We start from the raw sequence: 20,159 nt of genomic DNA on the forward strand, positions 1-20,159 counted from the left end.
TTAAATATATATTTTACCAAATTATTTTGTGTAACTCGTTTATGCATTACATTTGATATATACACAGTTTTAATGATTAAAATGATGTATTTCATAGTAACTTTGCACAAGTACTGGTTTAACAAAGTCTTTTAGTATCACAGTTGTGATTTAATAGTTATGCAGTTTTACTGCTCTAAAGGATCACACCATATGTCTCTTTTGTACGAGTACATTTTAAGCTCATTTAAGCTATGGATGAATAAGGAATGACAACTGCAACATGTTTAGTTAGTAACTAGAAGAATACATAAAACAAAATCCACTTTATCATTATCTGGAAGATGACCATGCTTTTTTTTTTTTTATGAAAATGGGGTTGATCATGAAGCAAGGGCCCGAAAGCCTTTATTTTTTACTGAACTGCATCAAATCCATTTGAAATGTTTCGTATCAAATTGTACTGAATCGAAAGTGCATAGTATCGTGATGTGTATAGTGTTGTGGCCTATGTATGGTATCATATATAGCAACAAATATAATATCAAATTTATGCCCCACTGTTGTATCTGCTGGGCCTTGTTGACGTTTGTGTGCATCATTCCACTGCTATAATTCCAGTCTGCCCACACTGTAACCCTACTCTGTAATCTGCTGCACTGTGTAAGTAGATGGTGTCATCTTCTGTCTCCTCGCGCTCTACATCACTAACCTTCTCAACTGACACCTCAGCCCTGTTTACTGCCAAGCCTTTGCCGCCAGCTCATCGTCATGTGGTCCACATGGTGCCTGTTACATTCTGAGCTGCCCGCAGAAGGGTGTCTCACCAGGCTACTGGAGTGCAGGGATCAGGGGCTTTGGGAGCTGCACCCGTTTAGACCCTCAGTGTCCTTCCCTTAGGCCCCAGCCCACAGCCTAATCCCCCAGTGACACCCGTATTTTCAGCTGGAGCAAGAGCGCAGTGTGGGGTCAGCCTTGTTTCAGTCTGGCAGCGCTGATGGACACTAAAGCCATTACTCATAGCCAAGGCATGTCCACTATGTATTCTTAGCTCCTGTCTTCCTATCAGTCACTACACGGAGGTTGGAGGTCAAAAAATAAAGAGGTAACCAGTCTACAGGGCTGTCTGCACCAATGCTGTTTACAGGGAGGGGGGATATTTTAAACCTCCCATATTTACCCCGGGCTGCTCACTCAGTCGCCATTTGGAAACACTGAAAGCAGCATAACAGGAGGGACTGCAGAAGGACGCAGCACAGCTTTTCACACAGAGAGCCACATACAAGCAGAAGTCTGAGAGAAGTGCAGCTTCAGACCAGAAGCAGAAGCACAGCAGCCCCAGGACTGAGGGCACAGGGTGCGCATGGGCATTGGGGGCTGAGGGCACAGGACTGAGGGCACAGGGCACAGACTGTGGGAGGCCGCAGGCAGCAGTCAGGCTGAGCTGACTGTTCCCAGAGGAGGAGTGGCAGGAGCCGGCCAGGGCTGGTCCCAGGGCTGGCAGGGCTGGCCCTTCTGCTTCTCCACCTCCATTCCCTCTTTTCTACTCCCCCTCTCCTCCCCTGTCTAAACTGCTGTGCAGTGATGAGCTCACAGGCAGAGCCTGTCGGCAGATCAGGAATGCTTTCCCAGTCTTCCATGTGAACTCTTTGGGACTTTTGTATCTGACTGTTGCACTCACTGGCTGAGTGCTGCAACTGAGGACCTTTTTCTTCTGTGTTGTGTTTGTAAAGAGGAAAACTGGCAACCTTCTCTGTAGCACGGTGCAAGGACCAGCTGCCTTCACCGAGGATGAGCCGCTGGCTCAAATGCACCGCCATGCCTTTTGTATGTATTTCTTTTGTATGTGTTTTTTCTCTATTGTCTTTAATAGCACTGCTGTGGAAATGCTTTTATTGAGAACATTTTCTGAGGCATGTTTGAGCCCGAACACAATGTTGGAGCATTTTGTAGTATAATGATATACACATATAGTTGTTCTGTAATTTCTGCGCTGTCTGCCCCTCCAGAACACAGACTGGAACAAGTATGACGACCGGCTAATGAAGGCGGTGGAGCGGGGTGAGGTGGACAAGGTGTCTGCGGTGCTGGCCAAGAAGGGCATCATCCCCACCAAGCTGGACATGGAGGGCTCTCTGCGTAAGTACCACACACTACCGCATTTTGTCACGCCCACTTTGTCACGCCCGCTGTGGTGCCGCTGTTGTGTCCACAAAGTCGGTCTCAAGTTGACAAGAGTTCAGTAGGAAGTGCGTCTCCCTAAGCCTATTGGTTTCCATGTCCCATGTGAGCATGCCTCTGATGCTGGTAATGTAGTGCTGTTTCATTTCCACCCAGACCCTTTAAAAGGGAATTCCCTTCTGCCTAGATCATGCAGTCGCTTTCCTTACGTGAAATGAAAACAAGTCCCTACATGACCCTAACACTCTAATCTCCCCACACTTTGCAGTGTGGGAGTCCTCAAGCATATCTACGCTATGCTATCATCAAACCTTGGACCTTTACCCAGTGAGACAAGATAGCCATAACATTACATAACATTACGAGTGCTTGTCTTATTCCCACAAAAGCAGAGTGTACATGCATTTGTAGCTTGCGTGTGGAGGGGGGTCACTCTGGCTGCTCTGATCACTCTGACCACGGGCTGTTTATCTAGTCTCAACAGGAAATGACTCCCACAGTCCATCAGATCATGGGGCTGCCTCGCTGACCAGCTGACAACCATTATAGGGATTAGAGGACATTTTCAAGAGCTGTTTTGGGGCTGCTTTACATGGCTGATGTCGCTTTAGGTTAATCTGTTTAGCATGATGGATTATGGGGAGTGGCGCTGGTTAGTGAGGGATGTTGGCACTTGTAATGATTTTTCAGTAGACAGTTTGGTGCGCACATGTAAGGGGGATGTAAGAGATATGGTCTTCTGTCGTGGGAACTCCCCATGTTGTCATCCAGACAAAAATGTAGATGAATCAGTGTTCACCAGAAGTTCTAAATCACATACTGAAAAAACTGAGCTCTTCCCCATATGGGCTGATTGCTCTTGCTGGGTTTCAGATGACCTCAAAACATTATGGTCAGGCCAGTTCTTACTGGTCAGGCCATGTCTCATGTGAAAGTACAGAACCTACAGAATTCACTCACTGAGTTGCAGAGGCTGCACTAACACTGATTGAAGAGGTCGTATTTTACTTCTATGGGGTATTAACTGTTACCACGTAACATTGTTGCTGTGTACAGTTTTGTGTCATACTTTTGTATGTTTATGGAGTTGTGTGGGAGCATGGGTGATGTAGACTTGTGGGTGGAACACTGGACAGAATCTTACAGCTAACCGTAAGGAGGGTTTGAATAGGGCCCAGGAGAGATAGCTAAAATTACAGGTAGCTAAATTACTGAGACATGCATGGATGACATCTAAAACCTCTTCAGGTGTGTTTTTGATGAGGGATCATTTTGGTCAAAAGCTCAAAAAAATTGATTTAGCATAATACCCCCTCTGTAATGATTACCTGCCGGTGCTGGGCTTTATACCACACACGGTGTAAGAGCAACATAAATGCTTTCCTGAGCTCACTCTTGTGTCATCTCCAGTGCTCCATGTGAAGTATACTTGCAGACGGAAATAATGGGAGTATGTCGTGTTCACTGACAGGTGTCTTGACAGCATCACTCAGTTCTTACATAAAGTTGACTGTGTATTATAGGGGTTTTCTTAGGTAAATACCTTTTAAACAGTGGAACTCTTGAGCACATTAAGGAGTGCAAGATAACAGTCAAGAATCTGAAAGCACTGTGTAAGTTCTCTGGTCCTCCACCTGCTTGTCTCCATGAGGAGAGTGCTTAGCCTGGAATATTCCACAGTATAGTATTAAACACATCTATCAGGTGTTTTTATTAGTTAATAAAAACTATCCTAACCACTGTGAGCGGGCTTCCTCTTTGATTAGACTTGTAACTTGGCTTGGTGGAATCGTTAAATATTGTGTCTAGGTTTGCACATTTCAAATCTCAGACACCAGTGCAGTGGTGTGGACATGTTGGCTTTATAAGCTGAGTACCATTGGCATTAAATGCAGAGCTGCTTTTGTTGTTGAGCAGACAGCTGGAGTGGTCACATGCTCTTTTTTGACAAATACATGGTTTTGTGACTTTGGTATGTCTAGCGCATACCACAACAAGTATTTTCAGCATTGTGTGAAGTTCCCCCGACACTGCAAAGTAGCTCGGCACACAGTCACCGCCAATAGAACCAATCTAACATGGTCTGATCCATGCCTGTTCTCATATTAAGGTGCTAGAATGTGTTCAGGCGAGATCAGGTTCCTGTGAGCGCTGGACACAAGCTCCTGAACTGTTTGTTTTCAGATGGAGGACAGAGTTTATGGAATGAGGTCATGGGTTTGTGGCGTCTTCCGAAAACAACACTCACAACTCTCTTTCTGTCTTTCTCACTCTCTGTCTCTTTCTGTCTCCCTGTCTTTCTCTTTCTCTCTTTCTGTCTTTCTCTCGCTCGCTTTCTCTCTCTATACCTGCTCCCTACATTTCTCTTTATTCCTCTCACTATCTCCCTCCCCCATCTCTCTCTATTTCTTTCTCTCTTCCTCCTTCGACTCCTCTGTCCCTTTCTCTCCCCTCCTTATCTCTCTCCCCCCCCCTCGTCTCTCTCCCTCTCTGTTTAGCCCCTCACATGAGTACAGTTCAGTAGGCCACAGAGCAGCTACCCTGTGTCTGGGGCATCCCGTGCCCGGCTGCCAAGAGAATGCCAAATCTCTCCTCTTGTAATGACTGTTCACAGCGGGTACACTAATTAGACGCTGTAGTCTGCGTATAACGCAGAGGAGCCAGAATAAGCCTCTGTGTGTGGGGATGAGAGGTTTAGACCTAATGGTCTCACACCTGTGGAAATAGCATTAGCTAGTTCTGGGTTAGCACCACCACCGCTGCTGTCAGGCAATAAGAGTTTTACATTTGAAGAATGGACTTCCATATGAAAAATGGACTTCCATAATTACCTTTTTTTTCCATTTTTCTGTCTTGGCCACTGTGGGAAGACCTAAATGTATCATGATATCTAGTAGACTTTTAGTCCTTTTATGATTGAGTATGAGCGAGTATGATTTCCTTTCTGGTCATTGCCTCAGCTTCTCAGGGACTGGCGGTTGTCACTCTGGGTGAGTATGTTTGTGGGCTCCACACTTTCTGGAGAGGCATGTGGCCCCTGGGCTCATTTGTTGTCTGCATCCTAAAAATGGTAGACAATAATCATTTGTGGTATGTAATGTGTTGTGTGTGTCATAATTGCTACCAAAGCTAATCTCTATAACACCATACATAACATAAAACACCATACATAAAATAACACACCATACTTAGCACACCATACATTATATTGCACACCATACATTATATAGCACACCATACATAACATGGCACATCATATGCTCATATGCAAGCATCTCCTGTAGATCAGTGCTGTAATAGTTGTTTAAACCTGGAACTTGTCCAGAATATTAGTTATGCTTTTTAATATCGCCCCATGTTAAACTGTAACCATTTTTAATCATTATCTGGATATTATCACCAACAGTTTTTTGCCCATAATAACTCTGTCACAGAATGTCAGTAATGTCCCCTGCCTGCTCCTGTCGAGTTCCTGTCGAGCTCCTGCGCCGAGCTCCTGCGCCTTGAAAGGCGCCTAACAAATAAAATGTATTATTATTATTATTATTATTGCTGTACCTTTGTGGGGCTGGACAGACTAAATAGTGGAGAGCATGTTGTAGATGTGTCTGAATGGTCAACCTTGTGCTCATCTGTGTCACTACAGTCTGCAATCCTGACTGGAAATAATCTAGTGCCCTTGGGCAAAACACTTGACCTGCCTTGCCTCCAGTGTCTGCGTGCACTGTGCACTAGTTACATTGGTGACAGTACTTTAAATACATATTTTTTATATTTGGGGTGTTTGTCAGCATGACACATGTGTTGTTTATGTGATGCTGTGGATCTGCAGGCTGACGTGGCACTGACATTATGATGGAGTAGTAGTTGTGCTGGATTTAAAATAGCAACTGTGTGTCAACCTGAGGGGCCACGCAGCAGGTGTGAAGAGCCAGCGACAGGGTGAAACGTAGTCTCCTCCTGCTGTAGGGCTCCACAGAACTGCAAGTCTCTTTTACACTGGTTCAGTTTGGAGTGGATCGGTACAGTCCCAAAGTGTCTCCAATGTCTAAAATGAATCGTACCGGCCCATTTGAGGGGTCCAAAGCGAACCCTTAGAGTAGTACCATTAAGTGGTCTGGATCACTTTGAGGAGATAGATAGATAGATAGATAGATAGATAGATAGATAGATAGACAGATAGATAGACAGATAGACAGATAGATAGACAGATAGATAGACAGATAGATAGACAGATAGATAGACAGATAGATACTTTTATTAATCCCCAGACCAGGGAAATTCATTTCGTTTCAGTCTACGGAAGTCCACAATCTTCTCCTTGGTCTTAGATGTATTTAGAACAAGACCATTTCTCTCACTCCAGACTGTGAAAGCAGCAATAAGGTCTCTATACTCCATTTCATTTTCTCCTTTTACACATGCCACCACTGCTGTATCATCTGAATATTTCTGGATGTGACAGGTTTCAGACTTATATGCGAAGTCAGCAGTGTAGAAAGTAAAGAGAAACAGCAACAGTCCTGTCCCCTGCGGGGTCCCAATGTTTGTCACCACTGTCTCAGAGATATTGCCACCCACCCTGACGTACTGTGGACGTTCTGTGAGGTAGTTGTGAATCCAAGTGATTAACATGGGATCCACTCCAATCACCTCCAGCTTTCCTCTCAGAATTTGAGGTTTGATTGTATTGAAGGCACTGGTGAAGTCAAAAAACATGAGTCTAACATACCCCCCTGTCCCATCCAGGAACGAGAGAGTTTTGTATAACATGTATAAGACCACATCATCCACCCCCATCCACCATTAACAAAAATACAATAGTCCAGACGTGTGATACAACAGAAAACAACAATAAACCGCTTCTTCCAGGCTTTACATAGAAATGATGCCAACTTATAAATATTAGAATTAAACAAACATTTCATCTTGCTGTCATCATCACACCAGAACATTTCAGGGCAATGGGCGAACATTTCATCAAATAAAGGATTTCTAAATTTATCATAAAATGGACAATACAACAAAAAATGAACTTCACTTTCTACTTCGCCCAACTCACATAAACCACAAAGTCTTTCTTCTTCAGGGGTTTGAGAGAACCTCCCAGTTTCTAAAGCCAGGGGAAGGATCCCTGTATGTAACTGTCCCATCAATGATCTTTGCTTCCTACTCAAATTTGCCTAGTCTTAAATGTATCTTTTAATTGAATGTATGTTCGCAACTTGGGTTTAGCCAAGATCCCATTCAGCTCTGGTCTTCATAATTAGACATCACTTTTGTTCTTATTTTTATATTTTGGCATTGCATGTTAAATATAGTTAATATATTCCTGCATTCTCTGCACTGTCTGCTTATTGTAGAGAGGTACATGCCTGTCTGCTCCTGATCCTGGGAGGTCAGGACCTTGTGGCGCCCCCCGGAGGAGCACTTTCTCCTGGCCATCAACGCGGCTTTTAATACCCTGGCAGTGTAGAGGTGTCAGCCACACTGTCTCCTTGGCAGATAGCTCTGGCTGGGTATAAGCAGGTTCATGTGACCACATACTGGATAGGTTTACACCCCTCTTCCCCACACACACTCTCATGCATATACCCCACAACTTTTGCTTCTGGCTGGCTCCGAGCTCTGGGGCCATCAGAGGAGGAAGATGAAAGCTACCGTTTCCAGCCAAAGTGATGATTAAAGACATGTTGGCAAGTATGGGCTTCAAAGAACTGCTCAATTAAGATGGCAGTTACTTTTCACCCCTGTATTCCTCTGCTTATAGTGAGCAAAGTAAAAGTACTGCACAGTTTGTATATGTACTTAGAGCCATAGTATGTAATAATAATTCATTATAGGTGTGTAAAGCGGGACAAGTTTATTTGTATAGCACAATTCACAAAGAAATTCAAAGTGCTTTACAGACGAAGACAGACATTGAAATTACAATACAAACAAATCAAAACATTAATAATCATCATAAAAAGAACATTAAAAGAGAAGAGTACAAAATGAAAACCTTTCAGTCTTATACACAGCTAAACATAACCGTTTGGGACTTGTATGTATCTCCATGGAGAATGTTAAGTATGGTTATAACTCCTTTGTATCCATGGAATCCCGCAGTTGGCTTTCCACCACCACAGTGTTACATACTATCCTTTTTTGAAGTGAACTTATTCTGCAAAATTTACTTTTTAGAGCTTTTTTTGTTGATCCCCATCCCCAAGTCGCTGCTCACTAGGGTTGTGTTGCTGTCCATAGGAGGGCCAACAACTTCATGGCTCTTTGTTGTGACGATGTTTATGGCGACGTCAGCTCCCATTGGGCAGTGTAGTTTTCTAATGCGGAAGTCAGAAGACTTGTTTCTTTTATTAAGTTCTTTTAAATGAATGTTGCAGTTTTACAATGCTCAAATTATATAACAATGAACCATGGATGTCATAGATTATAACTATAGAGAGACACAAGCACAATGTTTGCTTTAACTACATTTTTACAGTGGATATTTTCACTTCACATTTAAGAGCAGATATCTACTTTTTACTGCACTATATGTTTCAACTATACGGTAAAGTCAAAGTACTTTTCATATGATCTGAGGGGGTTATTCTGGTACATGGTTTGCATGTTCTTGAACTTTGCATTGCAACACGGTAATTTCCCCATTGTGGGACAATTGGAGAAGCAAAGGTTACTGTATTGTTGAAGGCAAGATTCTGACTAAAGGTTTTGAGTTCAAGTCCCAGTTTTGAGCAAAAGTCATCAATTTGTATTGCTACGATTAACCACAAAGCAGCACCATTATCCGCAGTATATCCATTATGCAGTGTATGCCATAAAATGAAGAACATCATCACCGACACAATAACTAGCACAATGAAATAAAATGTACTTCGTAAACAGATGTTGAGTCATGTTGAGTCATTCTGCTACAAACTAGGCGTAGTTTGATCCATCATGTCTACCACTAGGTATCATTTAGTTGTTATTTTTGGTATAATGTTCACTCATAATTACAAAACAGTGCTTTCTCTTGCCATTAGTAATTCTTAAGATATTGAAAAGAGGGCCACCCACTTCTCAGCTAATGGTTCCTCCAGACACTTTTGCTCTCGCTCACATGCAGCCTTCTTATGTTTGGCACGATAACAGCTTTTACCTTTCAAAGTGCTGAGTCATGCAGTGGAGTGTCTAACTATGTCTACTCTGTACCTTAAAATCGAAACTCCTCCTGAAAAAAACAGTAGTCGCTATGTTTACATGCACAGAGAATTCTGACAGAGATGTTCAACTTGTGCCAGTTTTTGTTTCATGTGGATTGGGCAAGTAATTAAGGAAATGGTAAATGTATACAAGGTCATCACATATGCAATCTTATTATGGAAAAATCTATTTTTATAATGTTCTTCCTTCATTAAAAACCTGTATCAAGACGTTTTCAGTGTCTTTCATGCATTTTTCAGTATTTTAGCAATCTCTCCCGGGCACTATTTGAAACTTCTTTATGGTTAGCTAAAAGATTCTGTGTAAAGCTCTGGCCACAAGTCTACACGACCTATGCTGCCACACGACAATTCTCCATAAACATACAAAAAACATGATACAAACTGTGCACAGGAACTTGACAAACCTGATGTGATGTGCAGTAGTTTCATTAGTGGTGATGTATGCTGATTGTTTTGTGCACTCTGAAGGTGGATTGATTTAACATGGAGATCAAAGGGAGGGAGACTGAGTGCCAAAAAGAAAAGTGAAAATTATAAAACATGTTAGTACGTGGTCTCAGCGAATTAGCATTTTCAAAACTATAAAAGGTAGCATGGCGATCTAAATAAGTTAGCAGTTAATTCCCCATAGAAGTAAAATACCCCTCTTTAATAACCTATAGAAGTAAAATACCCCTCTTTAATAACCCATAGAAGTAAAATACCCCTCTTTAAACAGAAAATTCCACCACAGAATTCTGACCTGTCCTCAAGATCAGTTTAAACTATAGGGATTCTACAATGAAAATCAAACCATGAAACAAACATTGAACATTTACGCAGACACACATTAAAACTGTTTTTCATTCTTCTTCTGGTAGATTTCACTTGGCAGCCACCAGAGGGCATCTGGACTGCCTGAACCTCATCCTGGGGCACAATGTGGACATCACAGCCACCGATGCCACAGGTGAGTACAGCCCCAGTCTTTTTTTTTTTCTTTTTTTAAATTACTTAATATTTGGGGATTTTGAGCTTTTCTATTATTATTGTATTTTACTGCTGAATGTGCTTAAATGGCCCCTCAGGAACAAGTTATGTGATTTTTTTTTTTGATTTTTTTTTTCACAAAATGTGACTACTGCTTGGTCATTGGACATTTTTTTTCTTGTAATAATTTTATTATGTAAAAAACTGACCTTGGAAAAAAACAAAACAAATGAAACATATCTGTCGATCTATAGTAAGAATGGTTTTCAAGGTCTTAATTATATCAATAAAGCACTTGCAAGATGGTACATAATTGCAAGATAGATCTGTTTAATGCCATGACATTACATAGTACAAGTAAGAAGTACATGTGGTGGACCCAGTTTCATTGTACACTTTTTAAGCAGACAGGTTCCACATAAAAGAATGAAGACTGACAGTAGAAGCACAATTGGACAGATCGTTCCAGATTCATGAATAGTCAGAGCAGCCAACACGTTGTACTGGAGACTGTAACTTCAAAGAAGCATTGAGTCTGGCTGCTGCTCAGACTGTTTCTTAATATTGAATCATCTGAGCAGTGAGGAATGTTCACTGGTCTAATTAGAGGCCAATTAGCGGAACCTAGACCGATCCCTCCTCAAACATGTTCTTTATCCTCACTCTCATGTGATCATGTGATAATAAAACCACTCTACAATCCACCACAAGTATGAAATGAAAGGCTAAAATGAGCATTTGAGTGAGTATGCAGATAGTTCAGTCACCATTAAATCAGACACCTTAAATCAGGTTGGATAGAGAAAACAATTAGACCAGACTGTTCAGAATCAAAGGGAAGTTATGGTTGTATTGTCCTATTTCAAGAAAACATTCTTCACCTGATTTGGTGTGTCATTAAAATAAATTAAAGTGAGTGAAAAACTGTGTGTTTTAAACTACTTGGGTAGATTTTCAAATATCTATGAAGATATAGATATAGATATAATATATAAAAATCAATATTTGAAATAACGAAATATTGTTTGGTTTTGAACTCTATACAATGTAAGACAAGGCAAGGCTATTAATCTGCACCATCTGACCACCACCAATCACCCAATCACCACATCCACCCATAAGGTGGGCGAGGTGTCTTCTTCACATTCACCCATAAGGTGCGTGAGGTGTTTTGCCCAAGAACACAACGTCACGGCCCTATTAGTAATGTGTGTGTCTGATTGTTTTGTTTTTTTGTAGCAGATAGTTTTAAACAACAACTTATCTGGTCAGACTTCCACAAATACTGACCAGACAAAATCACCATGGCAATGATCCTAATTTTTTAACGTTTTTTAAACCCATAGATAGACCTATTGCTGTCTCAAAGCAACCTTCATGCAGTTACGTCATATTCCTATGTCCTTCATGTGTGTCCTCCTCCGCTCTAGTGTAAAGCCCTGTCCTGTTGTGTGTCTTACAGGTAAAAACGCTCTTCATCTGGCCTGCAGAAATGGACACTCCCTGTGCGTGCAGAAGCTGCTGCAGGTGAGTGTGGGCTCCAGTAATGAAAACAATGCTGCTGTGGCTAGTAAAAGGATATTTAGGATTATCAATATCTACACTTCAAAATCAATGGCAAGGTCCACAAATTGAAGTAAAGTTGTAAAGATTTAAACTTTTGTAAAAATAAATCTAAAGTGCAGTATAATACCTGTACTTCTCAGGGTGATGGTAAACACACTAGCTTCATTGCTCTGTTATTTCTATTATAATTCAGGTTTTTTGGGTTTTTTTTTGCTGGTCACTTTGGCCGAGAACGTTTGAAAGTTCTGACCATTCACCTATAACTGAATGAAAGTAATGTCTTGAACCATTGTTTTATAAATACATTTACAGTATATATTTTACCAGTGTTTTCAGCTGGTCATCATGCCCGGCGGTCACAACTTTTAAAACGGTTAAAAGCTGACACATTTTGGCTAATGTAATGTTTTCTGACAAGTCTGTTTAAAACACATGAGTGCAGAAACTGTGCCAGTGCAGAAATAAATATGTTGGGACACACTTTCTCATTAATGTTTCTTTATTTCCATGATTATTTATATTGTATATTCTCACTGAAGGCATCAAAACTATGAATGACACATGTGGAATGTAGGAAAAAATAAACTCAAAATAACTCAAAACTTATTTTAGATTTTGAAAAATTGGCCATCTTTTGCTTTGATCACAGCTTTCCACACTCTTGACATTTCTTGACCCTGACATGGCATAGCTGTGAAGTGAAAACCATTTCAGGAGACTTCATGGTGAAGCTCATAGAGAGAAGACCAAGGGTCTGTCCACAAAGCAAAGGGTGGATACTTTGTGGAATTTTAATAGAAAATACATATTTTGATTCATACATTTGATGTCTTCCCTATGTATCTACAATATAAGTAGTAAATAGTAGAAAATATACAAAAGAAAAAAAAAAAAGAAGAAAAAGATTGGTAGATCAGTGACGTTGCTGGATTCAGTGGGATGCACTGTCCCTTTTCCTGTGGTGCTGTCAGAGGCAGTGACGGCCCCTTGTCCTTGTGTTCCTTGCCCCACCTCCCACTGCCCACAACAGACGGAGCAGCAGCTGGATACCCCCCTCCACCCGGTGCCTCCACTCTCCTCCCTCAGTGTAGGATTTCTGACACCCAATCAGCCTGCTAATTTCTTTCACTGTTGCCAGAGAGAGTGGAGGGTTTTTTTTAGAGGGGCTCACCACGGGCCGAACCTACCCAGCAACATCAGGCTCTTGTTAGCACTGCCTCCCACAGTGTTCAGAGCAGAGCCAGCTTGAGTAATGACCAGCCAACTGTAAATACACACTGGAGGGCTCAAACAGTCTCTTTGCCTCATCCTGACCTATATCACGTTGGATTTTAAGTTTCAAGTGGTGATTTTATTGCTTTGCCTAGAATTTACCAAAGTATGGAAGTAAACTATAAGACCAGCAGATTACACAAAGTCACAGGTAGCGTTAACAAACATATCAAAAATCTGATAATAATCAATACTAAAACTAGTATTGAAACTAGATACTCATTTGAGCAGGTATCAATACTAGAAATGTCACATTCACAGGACAGAAATGAACATTTTCTGAATAGCTTTAAAATGATCTTGAGCTGTATCAGAACAAGTATAAGACGCATAGACTAGTGTATGTCCATGAACAACTATGGAACCTACCTGGACCACTGAGGGATTACACAGATATAAGGCCACATGGGAATATAAAAGAAAGTACTACCATTTAATGCTGAAAATCACATTCTAATGTTTAAAGAAAGGTTGTTTGTTATTATCATCGTGCTATTGGAATTGTGCCTTGATGTCAAAATAGAGTTTGAAATTTTATTATCGCGATAACTCTAGTCCAGCAGTGTCAAACACATTTTCACCGAGGGCCACATGAGCAAAATAGCTGCCCTCAAAGGGCCATATGTAAAATAGATGTAACTACTTTTTAACTTGTTAATTAACCGTTTCTGTATTTATTACTTATTCATGTTTCAAATATTGCATATTCATTTGCATAGATGTAAAAATATGGCTGTGTAATGACATATCTCTTAAAAAAATGACATTTTAAGACCATCATACCTTTTAATTTACTATGTTGAGGGCCAAATAAAATTATGTGGAGGGCCACATTTGGCCCCCGGGCCTTGAGTTTGACACATGTGCTCTAGTCAAAGGTCAGATCTGTGGAGAGGCAAGGCCACTCCCAAAATTAATGCTTGGTGTTTTCAAACAATAAAAAAAAAACAAAAAAAAAACTTGTACCTTTTAAAGGCTCTGTACCTGATTTTTACTGTCTTAAACGTGTGAAAAACAAAATTAGTTGAGTTTGCAATAGTCTAAAGTTATCCTTCACTTACCTTATGCATTTTGAACATCCGAATTCTTCACGATGTTTGAGATTAGTGCTTTTCAGAACTTTCAGAGAGCAGAGTGGACTAGCATGCTAATTAATAATAAAATTCATGATTATAATTCAATTCAATTCAATTCAAGTTTATTTATATAGCACATTTAAAAAACAACAAAATAATAATTAATGATTATCAGACAATAAAATGATTATCAGACAATAAAATGCTTTAAATTTGGATGCAGATGCACCAGATTTATTTTGACCTCAAGAGCTGCTTATTTGCACTAGTAATGACATATTTAGTTTAGTTACAAGGGAAACATCTGTTAAAGGCCCTTTAATGCCATAGTGTGGAACTACACAGACAAATATCTCATTATCTTGTATCAGTTTGATTTGGAAAAATTCATAGTATCTGTACCATCAGTGCCCCAGCCTCTCTGTCCCTGTGTCATTCCCAGTTTATGCATCAGATGTGTTTGCTGTCCATGGAAAGAGACAAGAAACTAAAGAGGTGCCTATATGTTTACACCATCAGTATAAAAAGTCCAGGTGCTAATGTGAGTAATTGCAAAATGCGATTCCCATGTCAGTTTGTGAACTTAATTACAGCCTTTATTTGTGGGCCTTTCTGTAGATTCTATAATACTGATATCCTTATTAGTAAATATCGGTTACCAAGCCACAATGGCTAGACAAATTGTATCAACTGAAAAAAGCCATATGGGTTCATTTATAAATGAAGGCTGCAAGATTTTGTATTCAAATCTAAGAAAATTATTAATAATGCAGCTTAACCTACATTAAAAAAATTTGCTATCCTTTGTTCTGAACAAACTACCCGATCCACTCGTTCCTCCGTAAACCGAAATTGCATAGTTCCAAAAGATCCTCGGCCTTTGCTCAATCAGCTTTTTCTTATCAAACCATTAGGCAGTGGAATCAGCTTCCAGATAGTCTGAAATTGTCTGTGGATTTTACTAGAAATTTGAAAAAGTACATTTTAAATAATCAAATGTGTCCACATCAATCTAGTTAGTTGGTGCTGCTCTGTCCTCACTGTATAAACCTGCACATAATGATTTTTATATTAGTCTGGACTGGGAAGGACATACTGTATTAGACATAGGGTCATTTTTTAAATTGTATTTAATTGTTATTGTTGTATGGCAAATCGGTAGTCGTATATTGTAATTGCTAATTGATATGTATTTTTTAATGTGTGTTCACCTGCCCAGGGACTGCAGATGGAAAGTAGCAGTAGCTAAATCTGGTACAAATCATCTTTTAATGAATTTGTACATGGTCCCTGTCAAATAAAGAATAAAGAAAGAAAGATTAATCAGAACTGAATCGAAAATCGAAATTTAAATGGAACAATTAACAGCAGAATGCAACACTTTAGTAATTAGTTTGTATCTGTAATGAGTCATAAAAAAGTGATTTATTCAACCTTTCACATCTTAAATATAACATAACATATAGCCAAAAAATAACCAAACTGATGCTTCCGAAAAAAAACGCAAATTTGATATTTTTCCCAAATCATCACGTCATGCTTCTTACCATGTTTCTTTTGTTTCAGCACAATTGCCCCGTGGGGAACGTGGACCTGCAGGGGCGCACAGCTCTGCATGACGCTGGTGAGAACGCTTTCCTAGGCCCTGAAGCCAAATATCTCCCCTGTTTTTGTGTGTCCACAAACACAGCGATGCTTCACGTATCTGTTTGTGAGGGCAGCGAGGAAGCAATCAAATACAAATTGCAATTTGATTGGCTGCAATTTGCCGACCTCTGAACATGACAACTGTCTCCATGGGGTCTTATTTGTGCAAAAGCTGCCAACCCAGGTGACAAGGGTCACAGTGACTCAGCTGGTAAGGTTCACCCTCTGGTCAGAAGGTCTGTGGTTTGAATAACCTGTCCCAGTGTCCTGTATACATGGGTGCATGAATTGTGCGGTGAGTAGTAGTGAATTCGCAATCTGCTTGTTCCCATGGAGATGCTTTTGCTTTGTTTGGAATGTTCAACACTATGAGCATTAAAATTATCTGTCTGTAGGATCAATGACCTTGTTTACTTGCACACCAAAATCTGATTATAATTGGATTTCTGGCCCTTTAAGATGATTTTTAATTACTTGAAAATCACAAATCACCACCTCCACGCACAGCTTGGGCTCTGGTACCCAACTCCTTGAGAGGGGTTGGACCCTCCACTTCTCTGGTGTTGGCCTAAAGGGAGAGGCAGCAAGCTGGTGTGGGCTACTGTGGGCCATTGCTCTACTGAGGGACTTCAACGCCCACGTGGGCAACGCCAGTGACACCTGGAAGGGGCGTGATTGGGAACAAACGGCCTCCGTTATTGGACTCCTGTGCTAAAAAATGGATGTATTTGAACAATGAACTGTCACAGTTTGTCCATAACAAACACCATGTTCGAACACAAGGGTGTCCATAAGTGCACATGGCATCAGGATGATCAACTTTCTCGTCGTGTCATCTGACCTTCGGCCGTGTGTCTTGGACACTCGGGTGAAGAGAGGGGCGGAGCTGTCAACGGATCACCACCTGGTTGTGAGTTGGATCCGCTGGCAGAGGAGGAAGCCGGACAGACGTGGCAGACCCAAGCGTATCGTAAGGGTCTGTTGGGAATGTCTGGTGGAACCCTCTGTCAGCAGGATCTTCAACTCACTCCCTGCTGGCTTGTGACACTCCTGAAGCAGCCGACTAGTACCATCAGGCCAAGCGTGCCGCAGCCCGTGCAGTCGCAGAGGCAATAACTCGGAGCTTGGAGGAGTTGGGGGAGGCCATGGAGGAGGACTATCGGTTGGCCTCGAAGAAATTCTGGCAAACCATTCGACGCCTCAGGAGAGGGAAGCAGTGCTTCACCAACACAGTTTACAGTGCGGGTGGAGAGCTGCTGACCTCGACTGGGGACATAGTTGGGCGGTGGAAAGAATACTTTGAAGATCTCCTCAAACCCACTGTCACGTCTTCCAAGGAGGAAGCAAAGTTTGAGGACTCAAGGGTGGACTCGTCCATCACCCTGGCTGAGGTCCCTGAGGTGGTTGGTAATCTCCTCGGTGGCAAGGCTCCGGGGGTGGACGAGATCCCTCCTGAGTATCTTAAATCTCTGGATGTTGTGGGGCAGTCTTGGCTGACACACCTTTGCAACATCGCGCGGCAGTCGGGGACAGTACCTTTGGAATGGCAGACCCTCTTAAACAGAGGGACCGGAGGGTGTGTTCCAACTACAGGGGAATCACACTCCTCAGCCTTCCCGGTAAGGTGTATTTCCAGGGTACTGGAGAGGAGAATCTGACGATAGTCAAACCTCGGATTCAGGAGGAGCAGTGTGGTTTTCGTCCCAGTCGCAGAACACTGGACCAGTTCTATACTCTACATCGGGTCCTCGAGGGTTCATGGGAGTTTGCCCAACCAGTCCACATGTGTTTTGTGGATCTGGAGAAGGCATTCGACCGTGTCCCTCGTGGTGTCCTTTGGGGGGTGCTTCGGGAGTCCGGGGCCCTTTGCTAAGGCTGTCCGATCCCTGTATGACCGGAGCAGGGAGCTGTGTTCGCATTGCCGGCAGTAAGTCAGACGCTGTTCCCAGTGCATGTTGAACTCTTCCAGGGCTACCCTTGTCACCGGTTCTGTTCATTATATTTATGGACAGAATTTCTTGGCGCAGCCAGGGGCCGAAGGGGGTCTGGTTTGGGAACCACAGGATCTCATCTCTGCTGTTTGCAGATGATGTTGTCCTGATGGCTTCATCGAACCAGGACCTGCAGCAGGCACTGGGGCGGTTTGCAGTCGAGTGTGAAGCAACTGGGATGAAAATCAGCACCTTCAAATCCGAGGCCCATGGTTCTCGACCAGAAAAAGGTGGCTTGCCCCTCTCCTGGTGGGTGGTGAGTCTCTGCCTCAAGTGGAGGAGTTCAAGTATCTCGGGGTCTTGTTCACGGGTGAGGGACGAATGGAGCGTGAGATTGACAGGCGGATCGGTGCAGCGTCTGCAGTGAGGTGGTATCAGTCTGTTGTGATAAAGAAGGAGCTGAGCCGAAAGGCAAAGCTCTCCATTTACCGGTCAATCTACGTTTCTACCCTATGAGCTTTGGGTAATGATCGAAAGGACAAGATCGCGGATACAAGCGACCAAAATGAGTTTCCTCCGCAGGGTGGCTGGGGCACTCCCTTAGAGATAGGGTGAGGAGCTCAGTCACACGGGAGGATCTCAGAGTAGAGCCGCTGCTCCTCCACGTTGAGAGGAGCCAGTTGAGGTGGCTCGGGCATCTATTCCGGATGCCTCCTGGACACCTCCCTAGGGAGGTGTTTTGGCCCCGGGGAAGACCCAGGACACGCTGGAGGGACTGTGTCTCTCGGCTGGCCTGGGAACGCCTTGGTATTCCCCCGGAAGAGCTGGAGGAAGTGTGTGTGGAGAGGGAAGTTTGGGCCTCCCTGCTGAAACTGCTGCCTTCGCGGCCCGGCCCCGGATAAAGCAGAAGAAAATGGATGGATGAAAATCACAAAGTCTGGTGTGACTGAGAGAGACCACGAGCAGAACCCTGCTCTGACCCTTCTCTAACCCTGCTCTCCTCTGCTGCAGTGATGGCTGGCTGCTCCTCCAGTGTTAAACTCCTATGTGACAGCGGGGCCGGCATCAACACCACCGACTTTGTAAGAAGCACTCACCTCTGCACCATTCCTCTCAGTGTATTTAGTTATGGCCATGTGACAATAAAGATACATGTCAGTCATTTTTAGAAAATTTGTAGCAGCATTATAACATGGCTTAAAGCTTACAGGAGTCAGTTTTGTATAATATAGGATAAAGTAAAGTTAAATAGTTTTTGGAATGTTTTATTTCACTATTTGGGCTGTGCTGAAGTTTGGCTCCAATGAGAATCAATAGAACTCATGTAAAAGTGCCTAAGTCATGGCCAGTTCATTACACACATCACCCATGTTGGTTTTCTTTTTTTTTTTATATACAATATGGTCATATGTTTTTGTTTTTGTTTTTCTGTTGTTGTTTTTTTAGTTTTTTTACTATCTATACATTTCTGAATGATGGTTAATTAGAACTGTTGCCATAGCAATCAACAAGTCAAAACTGAATATCTTTCAATGTTCTGGCCTAAAAATGGCGCCATAACATCACAGGACATTTAAAGAGGGGGTATTACGCTAAATAAATTTACTACCATATTATAATGCTGTTTCTTCATCAGAAACATGCCTGGAGATATATTAGATTAGATGTAATCCATGCATGTTTGAGTTGTATTTATTTTTTATTTTTATTTAACCTTTATTTAACCAGGAAAGTCCCATTGAGATTAACAACCTCTTTTTCAAGGGAGTCCTGGCCAGCAGCAAATAAAAAAAATACAGTTACATAATTACAAAGAGACAAGATAACAGGAAAAGACAAACAGATTATGAAAAACAAATGCATGTTGTGGAGTCGGCCTTGAGACCTCTCAATTTAGATTTAAAAGCATTCAAGGAAGTCAACTCTGTCAAGCAGTCTTTCTGCAACATATTCCATGCATAAGGTGCAGAGTGGACAAAAGACTTTTTGCCCAGTTCAGTGTGAGCTAATGGAACAGAGAGCAGAGAATAAGAGAAGAGAATAAGAATCAGCCCTTCTCTGTGACAGTAAGGAACAGATGTAGGTCGGCAGTAGTCCAAGCATTGCCTTAACAGTGAATATTTTAACCGTCTCTTTCGGGCCCTATTCAAGCCCTCTATTAGCAGTACACTGGCTCCTCTCCTGCTTCCTTCCAAACGCAAAGTCACTTTAACCTCCTCAAACCAGCTCCTCTCCTAGTCTTACGCTGTCTCTCATTTATAAGTAATCTGCAGGTAAAACGCTAATTTATAACACAGCAAGAGTTATGTGAAAGCCTTTTTACT

At 42.0% G+C, this 20,159-nt stretch overlaps 1 protein-coding gene across 1 annotated transcript in view; it reads left to right on the forward strand.

Moving 5' to 3' along the window:
* The window catches only part of uacab (uveal autoantigen with coiled-coil domains and ankyrin repeats b), an 81,369-nt gene that overhangs the window by 35,830 nt on the left and 25,380 nt on the right, over nucleotides 1-20,159 (forward strand). Inside the window, 5 exon segments of the mRNA XM_033987630.2 lie at nucleotides 1,989-2,116; nucleotides 10,235-10,323; nucleotides 11,806-11,870; nucleotides 15,824-15,881; nucleotides 18,847-18,917. Coding sequence (XP_033843521.2) covers nucleotides 1,989-2,116; nucleotides 10,235-10,323; nucleotides 11,806-11,870; nucleotides 15,824-15,881; nucleotides 18,847-18,917 — 411 coding nt within the window.

This window comes from Periophthalmus magnuspinnatus, chromosome 3 (assembly GCF_009829125.3).
Source record: "Periophthalmus magnuspinnatus isolate fPerMag1 chromosome 3, fPerMag1.2.pri, whole genome shotgun sequence".
Taxonomy (NCBI): domain Eukaryota; kingdom Metazoa; phylum Chordata; class Actinopteri; order Gobiiformes; family Gobiidae; genus Periophthalmus; species Periophthalmus magnuspinnatus.